Source organism: Rutilus rutilus (assembly GCF_951802725.1).
Source record: "Rutilus rutilus genome assembly, chromosome: 17".
In the NCBI taxonomy this organism is placed as follows: Eukaryota; Metazoa; Chordata; class Actinopteri; order Cypriniformes; family Leuciscidae; genus Rutilus; species Rutilus rutilus.
Window position 1 is genome coordinate 13,443,064 of NC_140230.1, and position 18,596 is coordinate 13,461,659.

At 39.8% G+C, this 18,596-nt stretch overlaps 2 protein-coding genes across 10 annotated transcripts in view; one reads left to right on the plus strand and one right to left on the minus strand.

Annotated features, from left to right (window-relative positions):
- LOC311276095 (tumor necrosis factor receptor superfamily member 1B) overlaps positions 1-11,493 on the minus strand; it is an 18,919-nt gene extending 7,426 nt beyond the window's left edge. For 5 of the 9 annotated variants that reach the window (XR_014625035.1, XM_084385589.1, XM_084385587.1 and 2 more), the window contains exons 1-2: positions 10,817-10,884; positions 17-144 (exon numbers count right to left, since the gene is read on the minus strand). Coding sequence is in view for 8 of the 9 variants with exons in the window: in XM_084385589.1 (XP_084241715.1) it covers positions 17-144; positions 10,817-10,878 (190 nt within the window). In the remaining variant the exon portion in view is untranslated. Of the gene's footprint in view, positions 1-16; positions 145-912; positions 1,004-1,758; positions 1,832-10,816; positions 11,127-11,462 lie in introns of those variants that run through there. The other 4 variants (XM_084385592.1, XM_084385591.1, XM_084385585.1 and 1 more) reach the window with 4 other exon arrangements.
- On the plus strand, positions 10,947-17,560 carry tnfrsf1a (tumor necrosis factor receptor superfamily, member 1a). Its single transcript, XM_084385583.1, has 10 exons — positions 10,947-11,087; positions 11,520-11,599; positions 12,515-12,632; positions 12,900-13,028; positions 13,461-13,610; positions 13,704-13,788; positions 13,994-14,073; positions 14,400-14,551; positions 15,787-15,904; positions 16,016-17,560. The coding sequence occupies exons 2-10, from the start codon at positions 11,567-11,569 to the stop codon at positions 16,318-16,320; spliced, it is 1,170 nt and encodes a 389-aa protein (XP_084241709.1). The 5' UTR covers positions 10,947-11,087; positions 11,520-11,566; the 3' UTR covers positions 16,321-17,560.
- Positions 17,561-18,596: the final 1,036 nt, after the last annotated feature.

The window sequence follows — 18,596 nt, forward strand, 5'->3', positions numbered from 1 at the left end:
GCAGCGTTTCATTTACCTGGGTCACATTTGTTGCAGCACCGATCATTTTCAAAGTAATCTGTGCTTTCATCGCACGTCAGTGATTGGACGAGAGGAAGGACATGTGACGAGAGCAGGAGGACAATGAGCAGGGCAAGCATCTTACTGGAAGAGAAAAAAAGAAGATTGTGAAGATTCAGAATGACACATGACACCTGGAATGACTTTAAATGTGTTAGCAGCGTATGTAAAGAGTCATATAAATCATAGATGCATTACTTGGCTGTTAATGACTGATAAAGATGGCCTTTCTTTTTAAATGCTTAATGTAGCCTACTAATTATTGAGAAATAACTTTTTTTTCCATTTATATTAAGTTCTTCATTTATTTTAAGATCTTTTAGCACTAAGTTATGATCAAATACATATAATTCGCTAAATGCAATTTATGCTATATGCAACACACACATATTGCATTGCACATATTGAAACAGTCTTTTTAAAAGAATTACACAGCGTCGACAAACTAAGTTGATATTGTGGCTTTATGATGCATGTGTCTTTATATTATTAAAATTTTTACCAAAAATCAAGCTCGAATGGAGTTACAAGGTTTTTCTGGAAATTTCGGAGAATTTGTCCGTCATTATAACAGCCACATCTGAGGAAGTTTTCATCAACCAACAGGTTATAAAATGTACTGTAGCTATGTAGGCACTCAGTTTTTTCTATCAGTTGGTCAAAAGCTTGTGTTATTATAAAAGATGAAGTGCTATGCACAGGCTATTTAAGACACAAGGACTGCTAGACTAGACACTCTTCTTCACTCCTCAGATATGCCTACATAAAACTTTGATCTGTATATATATATATATTGCGTTTCTTGAGTAAAGAAAACGCTGTACTTATTCAAACAAACAGTTCTTTATTTACCCTTGCATTGCAGACAAGCAGAGACAGTCCAAACTGCATGCGGCACTTCGTTCGCCATCGAGGTGGGTTTACTTTATGAGGTTTTTACCATAGACTATTTTCCAATAGTTTGATGATCCAATTGAGTTACGAGTCACGATTAGGCTTAGTCACAAGCTCTACTTAATACTTTTCGTTGGTTAAATGATTGCAAAACCCACAGACAGACATAAAGACTGATGATTGGCAGCCTGACATCAAAGTACCGCGAGAGTGATCAGAGAACAGGTGGCTCCGTATGCTTTCGAATCACTCTCGCGGTACTTGACGTCAATACACCAATTGAGCTGTGCATCGCCACTTCAAGTCAAACACACCTGATGATCATTTATGAAAAAAAGGACAACATATGGAGATACATCGTCTGACAGCGATGGTATGTATTTTGAACTAGCCTAGGTTTTGATAAGTTATAATAATTTATCTTTATTCCAAAACGAATAAAATGTTGTTATAACGAACAATAGGTTAGTAGCCTCGTCCTCTATACTGTATGTGTATGGAATTCATAAGTACATGCATAAGTGAATGTAATAAGATTATACAACAATCTTTTGAGCATTCTTAAAATAAAAACCAGAATAGATGACCCTCACTGACTTACTAAATTCAGCTTGACCCAGTTGCGTGAATAGCCAATATTTGAGGCTTTAATTTTTAATCGCTTGAACTTTTAATTAACATTGATATAGACATTTGTACCCTTACAATAAGATTATTATAGCTTGTGCATCACATTTAAAAAAAAAAAAGTTCAATACCTGTTAAATCCTTTTATATTCGCAATGAGAAAGAGTAAAGTCTTACCTTGAAACAGTGTACGAGCAGGCAGTCAGTTATAAAACGACAAGAGATGTGAGTTAGTCAGGCCCCTCTGAAACTTTGAAGATGAGGGGACAACATTTCAGTATTAAGTCTATCAGAATGTCACGATGATGAGTCATCTATGAACTAACATTCAGAAAACGTTATTGATGACTTTGCCGTAGGACCCCCAATTGAAGCAGCATTGCTCTGTTAATATTTCTCCTGCGCCTCTTTTTCCTACCCCAAAGTTTCCATCAAATGTTTCATGTCTTGTTATAACGTTCAAATAGTTCCAAAACAAACTCTCTCTTTCTCTCCTTTCTCACTCTCTTTGAAACAAATACATACGCACAAAAAAACACTCTAGATGAAAAGGGTCTCATTCTGACTAAAACCATGAGTAAAAAAAGAAGCAGCTAGCACTACAACAGCTACTCATTCTGAGACATGAGATTAGTAGTGAGGTCAATGCTGAAATAACGTCCGATTCACACAGAATCCATGAAGCTCATCATCTTATCCTGAGCTCAGATTAATGAAGATGAAGACAAAGACTGGTTAGTGGAAAGAACATTATGTCTGAAATCTGCCTCAATGTTTTTTTTTTGGGGGATTATTTTACAAAGCATATATTCACTTTGTTTTATCTTAATCTGTCTCCCCAACTGTTGTTCACACATATGAGCTGTCAACTCGTTGGTTTTATTCAGAACTGATACCACAAAGAGTGAAGAGTCATGTCTTTCTTGTAGACATGCCACTATAGCACACGTGCACACACACAAGTGCAGTTAAGTGTTTACAGTAAAAGGAGGGCTTACCACAACATCACTACAACCACTAAGATATTGTGAAATCAGATAACATCACCTGCTGACAGGCAAGCGACCTTAAAGAATTCTAGTCTTTAAGTAAAAGAGTTTTCCCCCTTATGAGTGAGACCCCTCTTCAGTGCTGTCATATTAGATCAGTTTGATTTTCTATTCTGTCAAAATGTTATTGTGGAGGTGTGGCAGTGTGCTTTGTATTTCAGTACTTTCCTCTCAATGTTTTCACACTTTCCCCCTATAAGTGACATTTGATAGCAAATTGTGAAATAACTGATGTTCTTTTGAGTTAAGGGCTGCAGATGAAAATCCTGGCAGATAATGGAATATTTGAAATTTTAGTAAACTGGTCATCTCTTGCAGAGAACCTGTGTTCTCCTTTATACTGCAATATATTCATATATTATATTAAAGGAGGCCCATTATGCAAATTCACTTTTACATGGTGTTTGAACATAAATGTGTGTCGGTAGGGTACACAAGCACCCTATAATGATAAAAATCCACACACTCCTCTTTTTTTAATCCCCATAAATCATAAGCAGTGTCTCAGAACAAGCCGTTTGCAGTTTCTATGCAATGTGACGTCACAAATGCTTAGGCCCCGCCCACGTCTGCTGATTGACTCCGCCCTATTAGCATAAACCCCGCCCTGAATGAGCTGTACACAGTCCGCCGTGTTTATCTCCTCCCCAGAGCATTTCACAGAAGCATTCAAATAAGAAATGTATTCTTATTAAAGCTTCTAAAGTTATTCAATCAAGAGCAGTGAGTGATTTTCTGTTTTTCTTTTGTTGTTTGATTCATATTAACAGCATATATAACAGTAGTACTGTATATTACGCTGCTTTCATTTTAATACACAGATCTAATAAAGCCTACACATGCAATTTCTTTACTTGCTGTTTACGTTAACAGACATAACCGACTGTGTTTATGTGAACTTTGTGTGTTTTTGACACAACCTCACAGTTTAAGTGCAATATGACAATGAAAGAGAACTTAGTTTAATACTCATGGGACGCGCCGCCAGCTCTCTGTGCGCGTGCTTCGGATGTGTGCGCTCAGAAAACCATATATCAGAAGTTTAGACTGATATGGCTTTTAAACGCATGCAGATAATACACTTTCATGATGATGAAGAACTGCAATGGCATGAGAGCGTGACCGCGATAGAGATGATAATTAAAACCAATCAGATGTTTTAGTTTTAGGCATCTGAGATTATGATTATGATGCTCTCCAAGAAGGGGGTCTCCAATCAGAGACCACTTTGAGGAGATCTATTTCATCTGCTGTATTATTACATGAGGTAAGGTTCTGTAAGAAGGCTTCCGTAGTTGAATAAATGCAGTTGCAGGCAGTTTCATGACACACATGAGATGAAGGTACAAACTCAGCAGTCAGAGACAGAAAATTAACAAACAAAACAGGACTACACAGACAACAAGTCTGGCGCAAACAGAAGGTCCTTCTGTGAGTCTAATGTAGATATACCCTGACCTCTTAGTCTATTTTATTAAGTACAGGTCTGTGGGAATTGGGAACAGGTGATTAAGGCTGATGAAGATAATCTCTTGACAGGTACATCTCTCTATGGAGAAAATGAATGGGATTTTTATTTACGAAACCCAACTGTTGCCCTCTATGGCATCAGTCAAAGATTAGGTCGGCTACAAGAGACTATGGCTGAATCCGAAATCGCTCCCTATACCCTCAAATAGAGCGTTATTTGAGGGGAGAGACATAGTGGTGTCCGAAACCATAGTGGATGTTTTTGAGTGCGCTCATTCAATCCCACATTGCACCGCAATAACGAGTGTACAACCGATGTACGCTCAACGCCTGTCTGAATTCGCTCACTCCTTTTCATTCACTCCTTCAAGTGAACATTATTAGTGGACTAACGTAGGGAATAGTGAATGAGGGTTTAGGGGGCGATTATAGATTCAGCCTATGATTACCTGCAGTTTTCTGCCCTGCTGATATTTAAAATAACTGCTCATGACACATTGTCTATAGAGGGTTTGCACCTACGTCACGATTTGGTCAGTTACCCGGATGCACGGCCATATTGGAGGTACTCGGAAGTAAACAACGGCATGGATTGCACTGTTTATGTACTACTGAACACATTGTTACACTAATTTATGATGTCTAAACCACGGAAAAAAGACATGGAAGCTGCGAAATCATATAGAGAAAGACTTAGTAAGCAGGAAAGGGCGCGAAATTTTGACAAACTTAAGTTAATATGTGATAAAGATTCAGACGACATTTTCCGGTGAAAATTTGAATGTTGGTCATACTTCCAAAAAGTAGAATCTGTGATTCCGAATGACAGTACCCACACTAAGCGTGCCGCACAAGCCCTGAAAAGTGAAGCCAAAACGTCCCGATCGCCCCCGGTGACTGGTCCTAGTATAGGTCATAAACCCCGCCTCCCTGTGTTATTCAACGGGACGTGAGACCAACTAAACAATTAAATTACACATCAAATATCTTTTTTCCAAAGGTGGTTTCTTTCTTTTGCTGTCGTTTTTATCACGCTGATGTAAGTTCAAGTGTCTGTTTCAAAAATAAGTTGGTTTTTAGTTAGTTACGTGATGCTATAAAAACGGTGGTGTAACGTCATGATTGACAGCTGTGATTGACAGGTTCTCTGAGCGAAGTAGTCACTGAAGCACCAACTGACATTTTTTTCGGGATCTTCGGAGGACTGAGGAGATTGTATTTACTTTATTTTAACAAGCTTCCTATCGTACTGCAATCAATTTTTTTTAAAGTGCACCAGAGCCCGTCTACGGAGAGCCTGCCCACTCCCTATTAAGTCCTATTGTACCGAATTTTGGTTGTAGTTCCACCAGAGTTCCACTGAGGGCGATCGCCCATGAGTGCAGAATGAATGGGAGTCTATGGGGCTAGACGGCTAAATTTGTCTCTTTCACCCGATTGCCGTTGAGAAATCTCAGATTCGATAGTAGTTCAACATAGGGTTATAGGTCGAAAGTTGAATGAACGAGTACTTATGTCGTTTTCGATTTCTTACAGGTTGAGTTTCTTTGATAAGACGCTAGCATTCTGCTAATGAACGCTGATTGGTCAGTGAAGGACTGATTACGACCAGAGATACCGCTTGATGGCATCGTGGCATCCGAAGCGGGACCAGAAACAAACAAAACAAAAGCTCGTCTAGCACGTGTATTTACCTGTGTCAGCTGTGTTGTCGATGCCTCGAGAGAAAACAAAGTGCAGAGCGCGAAAGCACCAAAGTGACTGAAGGATTGCCGTAAAGCAGTACCTCTGGTCGTATGATGTGTATGACGTCATTGACACTTTAAAAGACGTTTTTAAGCAAATAAGTGACTCTAAAAAATCTAACACCCAGCAATGTGTAATTTCTTTGCATCTCCTTTCGAATACAATATTCACATTACTAGACAAAAAATTATATCCTGAGAAAAGTGGATTTTGATGGGTATACTGCCATAGACCTCCATTCATTCTGCACTCGTCCTGTGAGCGCCCTCATATGGAATCAAAGTGGAACTGCAACCATTTCAGAAGCCGGAAGTGTACTGGGAGTGAAACTCCTCGCCTTATTAGACATTCTCTGAGTGCACTCAGGGAGAGTGCATTCTGCGAGAGTGAGGGCGGAGCATTGATTTCGCGGCTTTACTTCCTGCTCACTACTGCGCAGGTCTGGTCCCGAGATCGCTACTGTGCAGACTCAAGTTCCAAGATGTCAGCGCCATATCGGGACACTGACGTCTTCAGTTCTCACCAGTGGAAGAGAGCGAAGGGGCGTCGTCCATCTTTTTTTACAGTCTATGATCCACACCAGCGCGGCGACTGACAGCCACGCATTCTCCTCAAAACATTGGATTCATCCGCGCTGTGCCGTGCTAAGGCACAACCCACGTAAAGTTGATAATTCCGCGAATAACTGCAATTGCATATTTCGAACAGAGATGGCGACAAAGAGGAAAAACTATGGACTGCAGCTTTAAGTTAAGTTTAAGGCTATTTGTCTAATATATGAATCCTGAGCCTAAATTCAATCTGTTCATCATATAAAGCGATCAAGCTCCATTTTTAACATGAGAATAATTGTTTAATTTGCCGGCAAACCCTGTGGGTGCAGTATTGGCCTTGTTGGTCAAGCTAATGAAACAGCAGGATCTTGCCATTTGAGCCATGTGGTTATGCATTGCAAATTAAATATCAAAACTTAAAGAAGATAAAAAGCCATCTAAATTTAATACACAAGTAGCAGAACAAAGTTTTGTTTTGCTCTTTTTGTTAATTAGTCTTTGCACTAGAACAATCCGTGGGCAGTTTTTACAATCTCCATGGTTACACTGCAGGTCACAGGGGAAATGGAGACAGGATGTGGTTTCGGAGGTGAGGAAGTTATTTCTTTGCCTCAGCAGCTAAGCGCAACATTCTGTCTGCTATTATAAAAGAAAGTCTTTAACTTTTTCCTCAACCTAGAAGTGAACAGTTTAAGAGCCTTATTAGCTCATATTTCACCAGAGAAAAATAAAGACAAAACTTGAAACAGGGAGAGCTATGTTCCTCATTTGTTGTGCAATTCAAAAAAGCATGTACATAAGCCATGTATGTATTTTTATGTGCAGTCTCTGCAGTGGTATGAGAATGTGCCATTACTTGAAGGGATAGTTTGCTCATAAATGAGAATTCTGTCATCATTTACTCACTCTCAGGTCAAACTCATAACTTTCTTCTCTACATGGAACACAAAAGGAGGCATTTTGAAGAACTAGGCTACTCCTATTTGCATGCATTGACAATAAATGGTGACTGTAGATGTCTAGCTTAAAGAGGGCCTCACAACCACCATAAAATATGATAAAAGCATTCCATGACTAGTTTTCTGAAGCCCTACTGTGACTCTTCATGAGAGTAGAAAGGCACATTGTACACAATGATATGTGTTCCAAAATTGGCTCAAAATATCAGACATGTTTGATATCCTCCAACTGGATGGAACAGTCTGAAGCTCATCATTTTTATGCCCATCATACACTACGCAATTGTTTTGTGAAATCTACTCTGACTGGAAAAAATCTGCAGGCTGGCTCCAACTTTCGACAGCTGGAGTTAACTCGTCCAGACTAATCAGGGTAAAAGTCACAGTGTATTCCAGCAAATTATAGCGATGTCTGACTCATTTGTGTCAGATCTTATCAATGAATCGGTTGATCCTATTTACAAAACCATTTTGAAAGATTCAATCTGACCTGGTTTTCAAGTTCAAATCACTTACTCAGTAATCCGGATGCAAGTTGCAACATACCAAAACATTCTTAAAAATGTATTTTTTTAGGAAGAAAGTCATGACATTAGGCTGTTTCATTTTCGGGTAACTTAAGTTTTCTTTAACTCTAGTTTTGTAGCACAGAGAGTTTGATAGAACTCAAAAAAGTTTTTTAAAAGTTTATCTAAAACTAGCTAAAATTTTTAGAATGCCGTGTTTGCGCTGCAAAAATCGCAAAACGAGAGCGCAACGATTCACGCCCGTCTGGCGCATGTTTACATGCAAAAATAATGGAACAGTAGCGCATTGGAATGGAAAAACGCTCTCGGTTTGTGTTGCGTAAGATAGCTTACGCTACAGGGAAATCCCTTTTCTCGAGAATAGAGCTGGTAAGTCCCGCCCCTTCCGCTAACCCCACTGGACCTCTAGGTTGAAAAATCGTCAATGTAAGTGAATGTGAGAAAATAATTATTTTCTGGTCCCGTTTGAATTTTGCCATGAATGTGAACATATGTTGTCTGTGAATTTTTATGTTGTCCTTTCTCATATGTTGTCTGTAAAGCCAGAGGGAGACTCGACCATCTTTGTCTTCCTAATGTGTTCAGGAAGACTTTGAGGGCTCAGGTTTCAGCGCTATCTTGGGCCTGGGTCCCTGGGGGGGAGGCGGCCTGTGGCGGCTTGAAGAGCGCGAGCGCTGCTGAGACTCTCTCGGCTGACGGTGCTGTGAAGCTGGCGGCGGAGGCGGCGGTGGAGTTGTGTTCCGGTTAGGCGGCTGCTTTTTTGAGCGACCCGTCGCGGAACTAGAGCGTTTCGGAATGAAGTGCCGCATGGCTTGCGAGGTTTTCTGCACTTCTGAATACCGCTCCACGATGCCTTTGACTGCCTGGCCGAAGAGACCGGATGGAGACACAGGCGCGTCAAGGAAAGTGGCTCTGTCGGACTCTTTCATGTCGGACAGGGTTAACCACAAGTGTCTCTCGGTGACGGTGAGAGACGCCATGTTCCTCCCGATGGCCTGTGCAGCGGACTTGGTGGCTCGTAGAGCTAAGTCCGTAGCGCTTCTGAGGTCCGTGAAACTCTCAGGGTTCGGGCCCGCCTCGTCCATGGTGCGGAGAAGGTTGGCCTAAACTTGGAGCACAGCCATGGCGTGAAGCGCTGAAGTGGCTTGACCGGCAGCGGCATAGGCGCGACCGATCAGAGCCGAAGTCGTCCTGCAGGCTTTCGAGGGCAGCGAGGGTTTGGACTGCCATCCAGCGGAAGACGGGCACAGGTGTGCGGCTACCGGTTCCTCGACCGGAGGAATGGAGAGGTAGCCCTTGTCTTTCGCGCCGTCAACGTGAGAGAGCGTCGAAGAGACAGTAGGCCGCAGCCTGGCAGAAAATGGCGCCTTCCAGCTTTTAGATAGCTCCTCGTGGGGTTCCGGCAGGAAGGGAGCGGGCCTCGTGTGAGGCGTCGAGTGTCGCCCGGGCAGGAAACAGCCATCCAGCCTGCTGGGCGCGGGTTCCTCGGGCAGAGACCCATCAAGGTGAGAAGGCGGAGAAGCTCCGCGTCGAAGCTCCGCTCCTACTCGACTCTTTCAGGGAAAGGGCGGGGTCCGGGTTGGAGCCCGACCAACCTTCGCTCTCCGAAGCGAGAAGAGAGCAGCTGTCCTCTTCTGCGTTTTCCCCGTCAGACTCGAGATGCACGACGGGGCCGGGAGGGCGCTAGCCGGCCGTGATCGAGGTGGGGGACTCAGAGAGCGATGCACACGGGGAGTTAGCCGTGCATGCAATCGCTCACAGGGATGGCCTCCGGCGTTCTCTGTGAACGGTGCTTTTTACGGCGCGGCCCAGAAGAGAGAAGCGGAGGGGCGGGGTCCACGTCAAAGGAGGCTAGTCGAGCCTGCAGGGTCGACATAGCCATAGCCTCGCATTCCGGGCAGCCGCCCTTGGAAAGCGCGTGGTCCGCGTGGTTTCTTCCCAGGCAGGAAACGCACAGGATGTGGCGGTCCCCGTCGCTGAGGGAGGCTCGGCAAGAGCCGCACTTGGAGAAAAGAGGCATTTGAAACAACGCCTCTGCTCTTTTAGATGACGTGTGTCGCAGGGCGAACACACACAATGCAATATACAGATAGAGAAAGGATATAGGCGCCGGATAGCGCAGCAGGAACGGCGGCTGAAGCGGCGAGAAGATGGCCGGCTTCTGTCTGCGAAGCAGATGGCTCGTCCCGCTGAAAAGGCTCGTCGACGGCGCAGGCTTCTCCAGAGAACAGCGATGTGATGTGAACACTTCGCTGAAGAGATGAAAAATCAAAGAACAACCTATCTGGACTCAGCTTATATAGGCATAGCTACGCCCATTCTGGCGGGACGTGACGTGCACGGGCGCCCGTGCCCTCATTGGTGCTTACGTCACGAGCAGTCCCTCGATAGGTTGCAGCAGTTGCTGCAAAGCAACCAATAGGCACGCAAGCTGCCTAGGTCTGCCTGTGCAGCAATGTGTTTTAAATTAATGCAAAAATTAAGGATAATTTTTTGGCTTCAGTATTCTCGAGAAAAGGGATTTTCCCGTAGCATAAGCTAGCTTATGCAACACGAGAGTACTCTCGTAAGAGAACGGGTTCTGTGTGAACAGCACCTTACAGTGTAATTATAGGTTACTGTGTAATTATAGGTAATTATAGTACTGAGTAGGCTAATATTAATTTACAACATGTAGGCTACTTACAATATAGGGTTAGGGTAGGATTAGGGTTAGTTGCATGATGTAGGCTGCATAATTTACTTTTATTACTATGGTAAGTAGCCTACATGTAACATGACAAGGACGCTGTAAAATAAACTATTACCCAACATAGCAATGCTTTCTTTAATACTTTAATACGTTTAGCACATTTTGTGTTCTGCAGTGTGGCGCCATCACTGTGTAAAGACTGTATCTTTCTCAATGTTGTAATAGAAGCTTCACTTACAGTAGCATACTTTCGGTTTCATCCCGCCGTTCGAATTCCTTCTTGAGAACACCATAGGGCATAGGCACGCGAGGAGGAGCGGACTATCGTGACGCATAACATTTCCAGTCAACGACTGCCCTTCCTTCTCCGAGGAAATGGACGGTAGTGATACTTCACAAATCTCACGTTTTTAACACGCTTTTCTGTAGTTATTTGCTACAGTAAGGATGATAAAAAAGTTTTTGGGAGGGTAATAAAGGAAAACATTGCTATCGCCATGAGTAGAGAGGTAAGTTCACGCTGTTCTCAGTAAAATCTCTTTATCTCTGGCAATTTTTAGTATGACACTTTCAAGTGCAAGTGTGGGCGTCGAGACTGTGCCTTAGGGTTAAAACGGGGGAGAAATGTTTAGTAGCCTAGTCTACATGTCTGTGGGGGTCTCATCTGCCATTAACAATGACATCTGTATTTGATACTGTATGTGGTTTATATCTGATTGTAAGTTTCTCATGAAAGTTAGGCATTATTTCGCAACAGGTTAGGCTACTGTAATGATACTCTGCTTGATATAGGCCAACAAGGAAATAAGAGTTCATATAACTCTTGCATTGTCTTGACTATGTAATGTTATGAAATGAATAATTCGGTAATTATTTACTGTTACCTGCACTTAATTATTCCCCCTTCTTTCACCCTCCGACCCTCCGCCCTGTCCGGACAGTGTGTTTGGTGAAGTAAGAAGCTGCTTTAGCGCCCTCTACAGCGGCCATGAGGGAATGTCAGTTGTGCATTTTATTGCTGGTAAGACAGGATTTGCAAAGCTATTTACTCTGCAGTAAGCCGTCATTTTCAAAAGTGCCCAGGTTATCGTCTAAAATAAAGCTGTAAAATGTTGTATTGGTAAATTTTTCATCATAGTTGACTATCATTAAGGTTTGTTTTGATTGGTTAAATATTTGGTTACTTTATCTATGGAATGGGGCACAACGTTCAGGTTCCGTAATTTATTTTTAATGATAATGTATTAAACCTTTTAAGACATACATGAGATTTTTCAAGTGATGATATTTGCTTCTGTAGAAGCCATGAGATTTTTTTTTTTTTTTTTTTTTAATGTTAACCTTAATGTCAAGGTTTTAATGTCAAACCTTACCCATAATTTTGAAGAAATATCAACCCATCAGAGAAGTCACTTAATATTGTACATATAGTTCATTCCTCAAAAAAAAAAAAAAAAAAAAAAAAAAAACATTTAAGGCTCTTTCATAACTCATTATTTGACTGGACATCTAAATGTTAAAAAAAAAATTTTTTTTTTTTTTTTCATTAAAAAATTAATGTTTGTTCTAATGCTCTAATGCAACAAACATCATTGTGATAACAATGTTGTATATACATTTTTGAATCAGTTATTATGTATTCGGGCATGCTGTTGGTATTTAAATTTGTAGGCAGTAGACTGTCCAAACAGCCATTCAGTCATCTTAATTTTTTATTCTCATAATAAAGACACAATCTGACCAGATGATGAGTGAAAAAGGAGCTATTTGAAATTGTGTGAGATATTACTTCTGGTTTATTCACCACGTTTGAAATGAAAGGTCAAGCAAAGCACATTTCACTGTGGGCTACAGTATTGTGTGCACTCTACACATAATATTAATTGCATGTCATTCCCCAGACATTTTCACCCAAATGATATTGTGTTCCCCACAGATTCTAATCAGCCAATCAAATACAATATCACATTCTGCAATTAGTGGAGCCAGGGCAAGTTGTCCTGAAAATGAATACCTGGCTAAGAAGGGATTCTGCTGTGATAAATGTCATCCAGGTAAAGCAAAATTCAATGCTTTAGTTTATAGATGTGAAATGAGTCAATGGAATTGCTCTTTATGTCCAGTTTATGTCCTTTCATTAAAGTGTGTGGTGTTTTTTTTTTTTTTTTTAAGAACATTAATCATATAATGGAGCAAAGCTGTTAGCAATTAAAACAGGTTATTTGGATAGCAACGGGGTGTGTTTTCCACAGAAATCTTTTGTTCAGCTTCCACTGATGTTTTTTTTCTCTCCTCCTTTCTATTCGTGTTTCCTACTTTAGGGTTTAAGTTGAAAGCCGAATGCCCTGAACCGGGTAAAAGGTCAGAGTGTGTGAAATGTGCAAATGGAACCTACATGGAGAACTCAAACTACAATAACAACTGCTTCAGATGCCAGACTTGCAAAAAACGTGAATGCCATTATACATTTCAGTTTTTGTATTTCTTGTTTTGTAAGGATAGTTCACCCAACAATGAAAATTCTGTCATCATTTACTCAACCTCACATCGTTAAAAATCTGGACGACTTTCTTTCTTCTGCGGAACACACAAGATATTTCGAAAAATGTTTTAACAGGTTTTGTCCATACAATGATTGTCAATGGGGTACAACACTGACTTTAATTGTATTGACAAAAAAAAAACATTTTAAAAAATATATTGTTTTGTGTTCCACAGAAGAAAGAAAGTTATAAATGTATGGATGACCATGAGGGTGAGTAAATTATTTTTTTGGAGGAAAGTATCCCAGTAAGTGGATGGTTGTTAAAAACTTCACAGTAACCAATTCATGTGATCTTTGCCATGTTTTCACATGTCTTTCATCTGTCACTTATCCACAGCCCATTCCAAGGAGATATCACCATGTAAACACGATACCAATAGGAAATGTGGGTGTAAGGATGGATATTACATGAAGAAATTAGGCGACACTGAATGGGAATGTTCTCCCTGTAAGACATGTGGACTTGGACAGTTTAAAATTGGGGAATGTAAGTTCCTCAAGCTTAATTAAGCTTCATAAATTAAATCAAGTTATATATTAATATTATATTTACATTGGTTAATGTTTCCATTTTTGTCAGGTAATGAGGGACAGAATACAAACTGTACGTGCAAAGAAAATCATTACCCTGTTGAGGGTAATAACTCCTGTAAGCCATGCACTGAGTGAGTCACCCTTAAGTACCCGTCAGCCCTGCTGGCACTTGTTTAAGTTATCACATTGATGTTAGAGTGTATTCCCTGCATGTCGTTGCTGCTCTTCACAAACACTGAAGTGTATTGAATTAGCCCGTGAAGATTATTTTAGTGGCTAATTAACAGAACTGAATAACATCAACATGTTTAGTAAAGTTTTCTCTATGCCCTATAGATGTGGGAAATGGTGTAAACACTTGTGCATAACCAGCACACCAATCCCTGTTAAATCCATCAATCCAACAAGTTCTTCAGGTGAGTACTACTGATCAACATCCATTCAAAATGTGTGTCCATCAGAAACTATGAGTCAGTTGTTGATGTCTGTTAGCTTTCCTCATATTGTGGATGCCTAACAGGCTATTCTTGGCAAACTATGAATTTAGAGTGTATCGATAAAGAGAACCAGGACAGAAATCTCTGAAAAACATGAGTAATCTTGGGAAGTCCCGTTTAGCGTTCATGTTCTTTTGAATTTGCCTTGCCATGACTAAGCAAAGTGTATCTGCGGTCCAAAAACAACATGCCTTCAGGCAAGAGTTGAATTTAATTGTGTGTTTCTCGTCATATTGATCTTTCAGACACATTACCTCAAATACTGGTTCCCGTTTGTGCATGTATCACAGTTGTAGCATTGGGAGTGTTTATGTTATATGAAGGCATCAGGCTTCAGAGGAAGAGGAATCGTGCACTGTCAACGCAGTCGTCATCATCAGCTGCTCCCGAAGATCAGGTAAAATTCTTGATTAACCTATGACACGAAGACACCACACACCATTCATCTCCTCAGTGTGAATGATTCACATTTGATGCTAAACACATAATTACTGTAGTGCTGTTTTCACAGAAGATGATTCAGTTTTGAAGCTATATACTAATACGTATACTTTTTCGCGAGGTCCCTCCTTTTGGACTCTTAACCAAACTAATTTCCCATAATAAAAATAATGACATATAATAATGCTAAACTGGTGCTGTATATACTTCTGCTCACCATTTTACTGTATTATTTAAAATACAGAAAAACAGTAATATTGAGAAATGTTATAACACTTGTTAGTTTATAAAATAACTCCAGTCTTCAGTGTCACGTGATCCTTCAGAAATCAAGAAACATTTCTTATTATCATCAATGTTGAAAACAGTTGTGCTGCTTCACATTTTTGTGGAAACCGTAATACATTTTGATCAATTCAACGCATCTTTGCAAAATAAAAGTGTTCATTTCTTTCAAATATGTTTTCTTATACTTGATCAAATAAAGTTGTAGAACTTTTTCAGCCCAAGACCCCTTGCTGAATGGATAGAGCAGGGCTCAGAATATTTATCCAAGGTTACATTTTAATCTTACTTCAATAAATATCTAGTTCAGTCATGAAACTCTAGAGAGCGCAGGCTGATCTGTCCTTTACATGTAATCTGCATGGCCAATTGGCCTCTGCTGATCCTGCAGCCAATGAGATTGCTTGCTCAACATTTCAATAGTCTGGTTCAGCGTTTGCTGTAGGGTCCTGTAAAGATAATCTGAAACCCTCCACCTCCCCCGGCACCGCCTGCCTAGATCTGCAACAGGATCAATGTCTACCTTACATGCTCTCAGCAACGTGTCTGTGTATCTGTTAGCAGTAGTAAGTCCATACGTGCTCTCAGCAGTAGCAACAATCAACAAGTCGACATCAAATACATTAACATTGCCATATTCAATAACATGCTAAAACTATTTCGAGAGTTGTCATGATTTAACTTAACTTGTTATGTGTGGGGACAATGAACCATTTAGCTTGGTAACTCTAGCTTTGATTGAAGTGAACTTTGAATATACTGAATATTGTTTAATGCATTTTTTCAATTTGTTTATTTAAATCATCGCCAAGAAAATTCATGGACAGTTTCAAGAGTTGGATACGACTGAAATGATTGTTTCATGCATGTTATTAAATAATTATGTTTATTTTATGTTTTCCACAGACATTTATTATCACTGTGCGACCAGACAAAATAAACGAGAGTGTTCCTTTTATAAATCAGCCATGCGAACCAGAACAGCACAAAAAACTCCCAGACTGCGTCCCAAGAGAGATCAAAAGTATGTCTGTGTGTATTTGTTTCTACACTCAAATCCCAGGAGGCTTGAGTAATGAAGGTTAAAGATTATTCATTTCTGTTGTCTTTCTCGCCCCCGTTTTTCCTCTTCTAGTTCACGAGTTCTTCTATTTTGTGCTGGATGAGGTCCCTATCGGACGATTTAAAGAACTTGCACGTCGGCTTGGTGTTTCTGAGCAGAACATTGACAGGGCAGAACAAGACCACCGGAACTGCAAGGATGCCCACTATCAGATGCTGAAGGTTTGGAGTGACGGTGGCAGTGGAGGAGGGAACAATGTTTTGCCATATCACCGCATCCAGATGTTCATAGAAACATTAAAGGACATGTGTTTGGTTAACTGTGCAGATAACATCGAGAACAGGTTTCTTTCGCAGGACACGAGCTCTTCATCATGAGGCCATCGGAGGAAAACGGAGAACAGGGCATTAATAGAGATCTTAACCTTCCACTAAATTCCAAAGGATTCCTTTGAGAGTGGAAGTGCATCTACAGTTGTATTGCAGTTTAACACCATGTCATATTTCCAGGTGTCTCAAGATTTCACACTAAAATGTTATGTGAATTTTGTATATATTTCATCAAAGCTTTTTCTAGTGCTGTCAAAGTTTATATGCTGTATCTGAACAAGGGTGGTGGGGTGGCTGGGGTTTGGGTTGTAATTTTTTTACAAATTTAATGGAGATGACATAATCATGGATCACAAAACTCACAAAAACATGTCCAGGTCACATTACACTATAACACTACTGTTCAAAAGTCGGAGATCAGTAAGGTTATTTACATTTTTTGAAAGAAGATTGTTGTGTTCACTAAGGCTACATTTATTTGATCAAATTACAGTAAAAATGTGACCTGATCATGTTCTTGATATGTTTTGTGAGATCGAGGCAAAAAAAAAAAAAAAAAAAAAATGCTGAACCTGTATAGATTTATTTTTAGTATTTTTGAAACAAAAGCTCGCTTTAATTGCATTTGTATTGCCATGCTTTCTGTATATCACATGGGCTTTTAATAGTGGTGATGGCATTAAAGTTGTGCATGTGCAAATATAAAGCTGATTTGACCACAGATGATTTGTATTATGAAGATTTGTTAGCTGAATATGCTAATGAGCGAATTTAGCATTGTCTGGTTTTCCGTGTTTAAATGTTGCTTAAAGTTTTTTTAAATGTTCTATCCACTCCAGCTGAAATGGTTTTTTTTTTTACACATATATTTGGCTCATGTCCCCAAGACAGCTCTGTTTTTCTATTCAACTTTTATTGAGCTTGAAAGCAGGTTAGAACGGCCAAATCTTTTCATCTCCTTTTCATCTTGTTTCAACAGCGGACATGGGTTTTACTTCCCATTGTCTTTCTTTAGAAATATGTAATGTAATATACAAGCCAACTTCCGTGCATTCATATCTCATTAGCCGATTAGAAGCATTTGTTTTTGCTTAAAAACGAACATATATATAGATGTCCCAAAAAACGACTTTTTTTTTTTATTAGATCCCACTGATATCATGCACTTTTTTAACTTTTTTAATAATTCCTGTATGATTTACACATATATTATGTGTAAGAAAGATTATTATGATATGTAAAATTATATATACATCATCTACAACAAATAAACAGTTTATATTTTGAATGTGTCTTTTGCTTTTCATTCATAGTGATTCCCATTTTTAGATAAAAATGTTTGTTAGGAGCCTCTCTTGAGAAACCTGGTATAGTACAAGCTTTGATTAAAGGGCTTGCCAGCACTAAATCTCCTAGTGTTTCATTAGCAGACCCTTAACCACCCAGCCGTGTCCTCCTTTGATGAAGGTGCTTGTGTAATTATGTCTTGATGCATGTCTGTATGATCTTGCGCAATGTTGCTTTTCTGCATTCTTATCCAAATGTATTAGTTCCTGTCTGATATTTCTCAGGCCCTCTACTCTGTTCTTTATTTTTAATCAGCTGAGCTGCATGTTTTCACTGGTTGACTACACAATTTGTACTGTGGACATATCTTAAAATATGATCAAGAAGAACAAACCTGAGCCAAATCTACGTAAACATCACTGCACCATCATGCTGATGGGTTTTTCTTGGGCAAACAATCAAAACCTTCCAGGCATATTCATTTCCTGATTGGACACTAAATAGCATCTTTCTTCCTTATTGTGTGAGCGTGTGTGTGTATTTGTGTGTGTGTGTGTACATGCTTGTCTATGTGGTACTAAACCACAAATCTATCATCCCTGTCTAAACAAATATAACTTCACATGTTCACTGTTAGAAAAATCTGTAGAAATTACAGTATTACTGGCAGCTACTTGCCAGTAACTTACAAATTGATGTTATTTACTGGCAACAATTTGTTCAAAATTAAATGAACATTAAACATTAACAAGTCTTTATCTTTACAGAATAAAACTAAAATAACAGCCTCATGCAAAGCATTCTGGGAACCAAAATCTGAAGGAAAAAAAAACAGAAAAAGGTTGATGAAGATTTCTGGTTCCCAGAATGCTTTGCATTAGATTGTTATTTTATCATTTTATTCTGTAAAGACAAAGACTTGTTAATGTTTAATGTTCATTTAACTTTGAACAAACTGTTGCCAGTAAATAACATCAATTTAAATCTACAGTAAGTTACTGGCAAACAGCTGCATAACTACAGCAAATTCACCCGTG

Excerpts from the sequence above, each read along its gene's own strand:
- tnfrsf1a (XM_084385583.1), top strand. The coding sequence starts at position 11,567 with ATGAGGGAATGTCAGTTGTGCATTTTATTGCTG. Across the intron at positions 11,600-12,514 it reads AGTTGTGCATTTTATTGCTG|ATTCTAATCAGCCAATCAAA; the intron begins GTAAGACAGGAT and ends TGTTCCCCACAG. Across the intron at positions 12,633-12,899 it reads CTGTGATAAATGTCATCCAG|GGTTTAAGTTGAAAGCCGAA; the intron begins GTAAAGCAAAAT and ends TTCCTACTTTAG.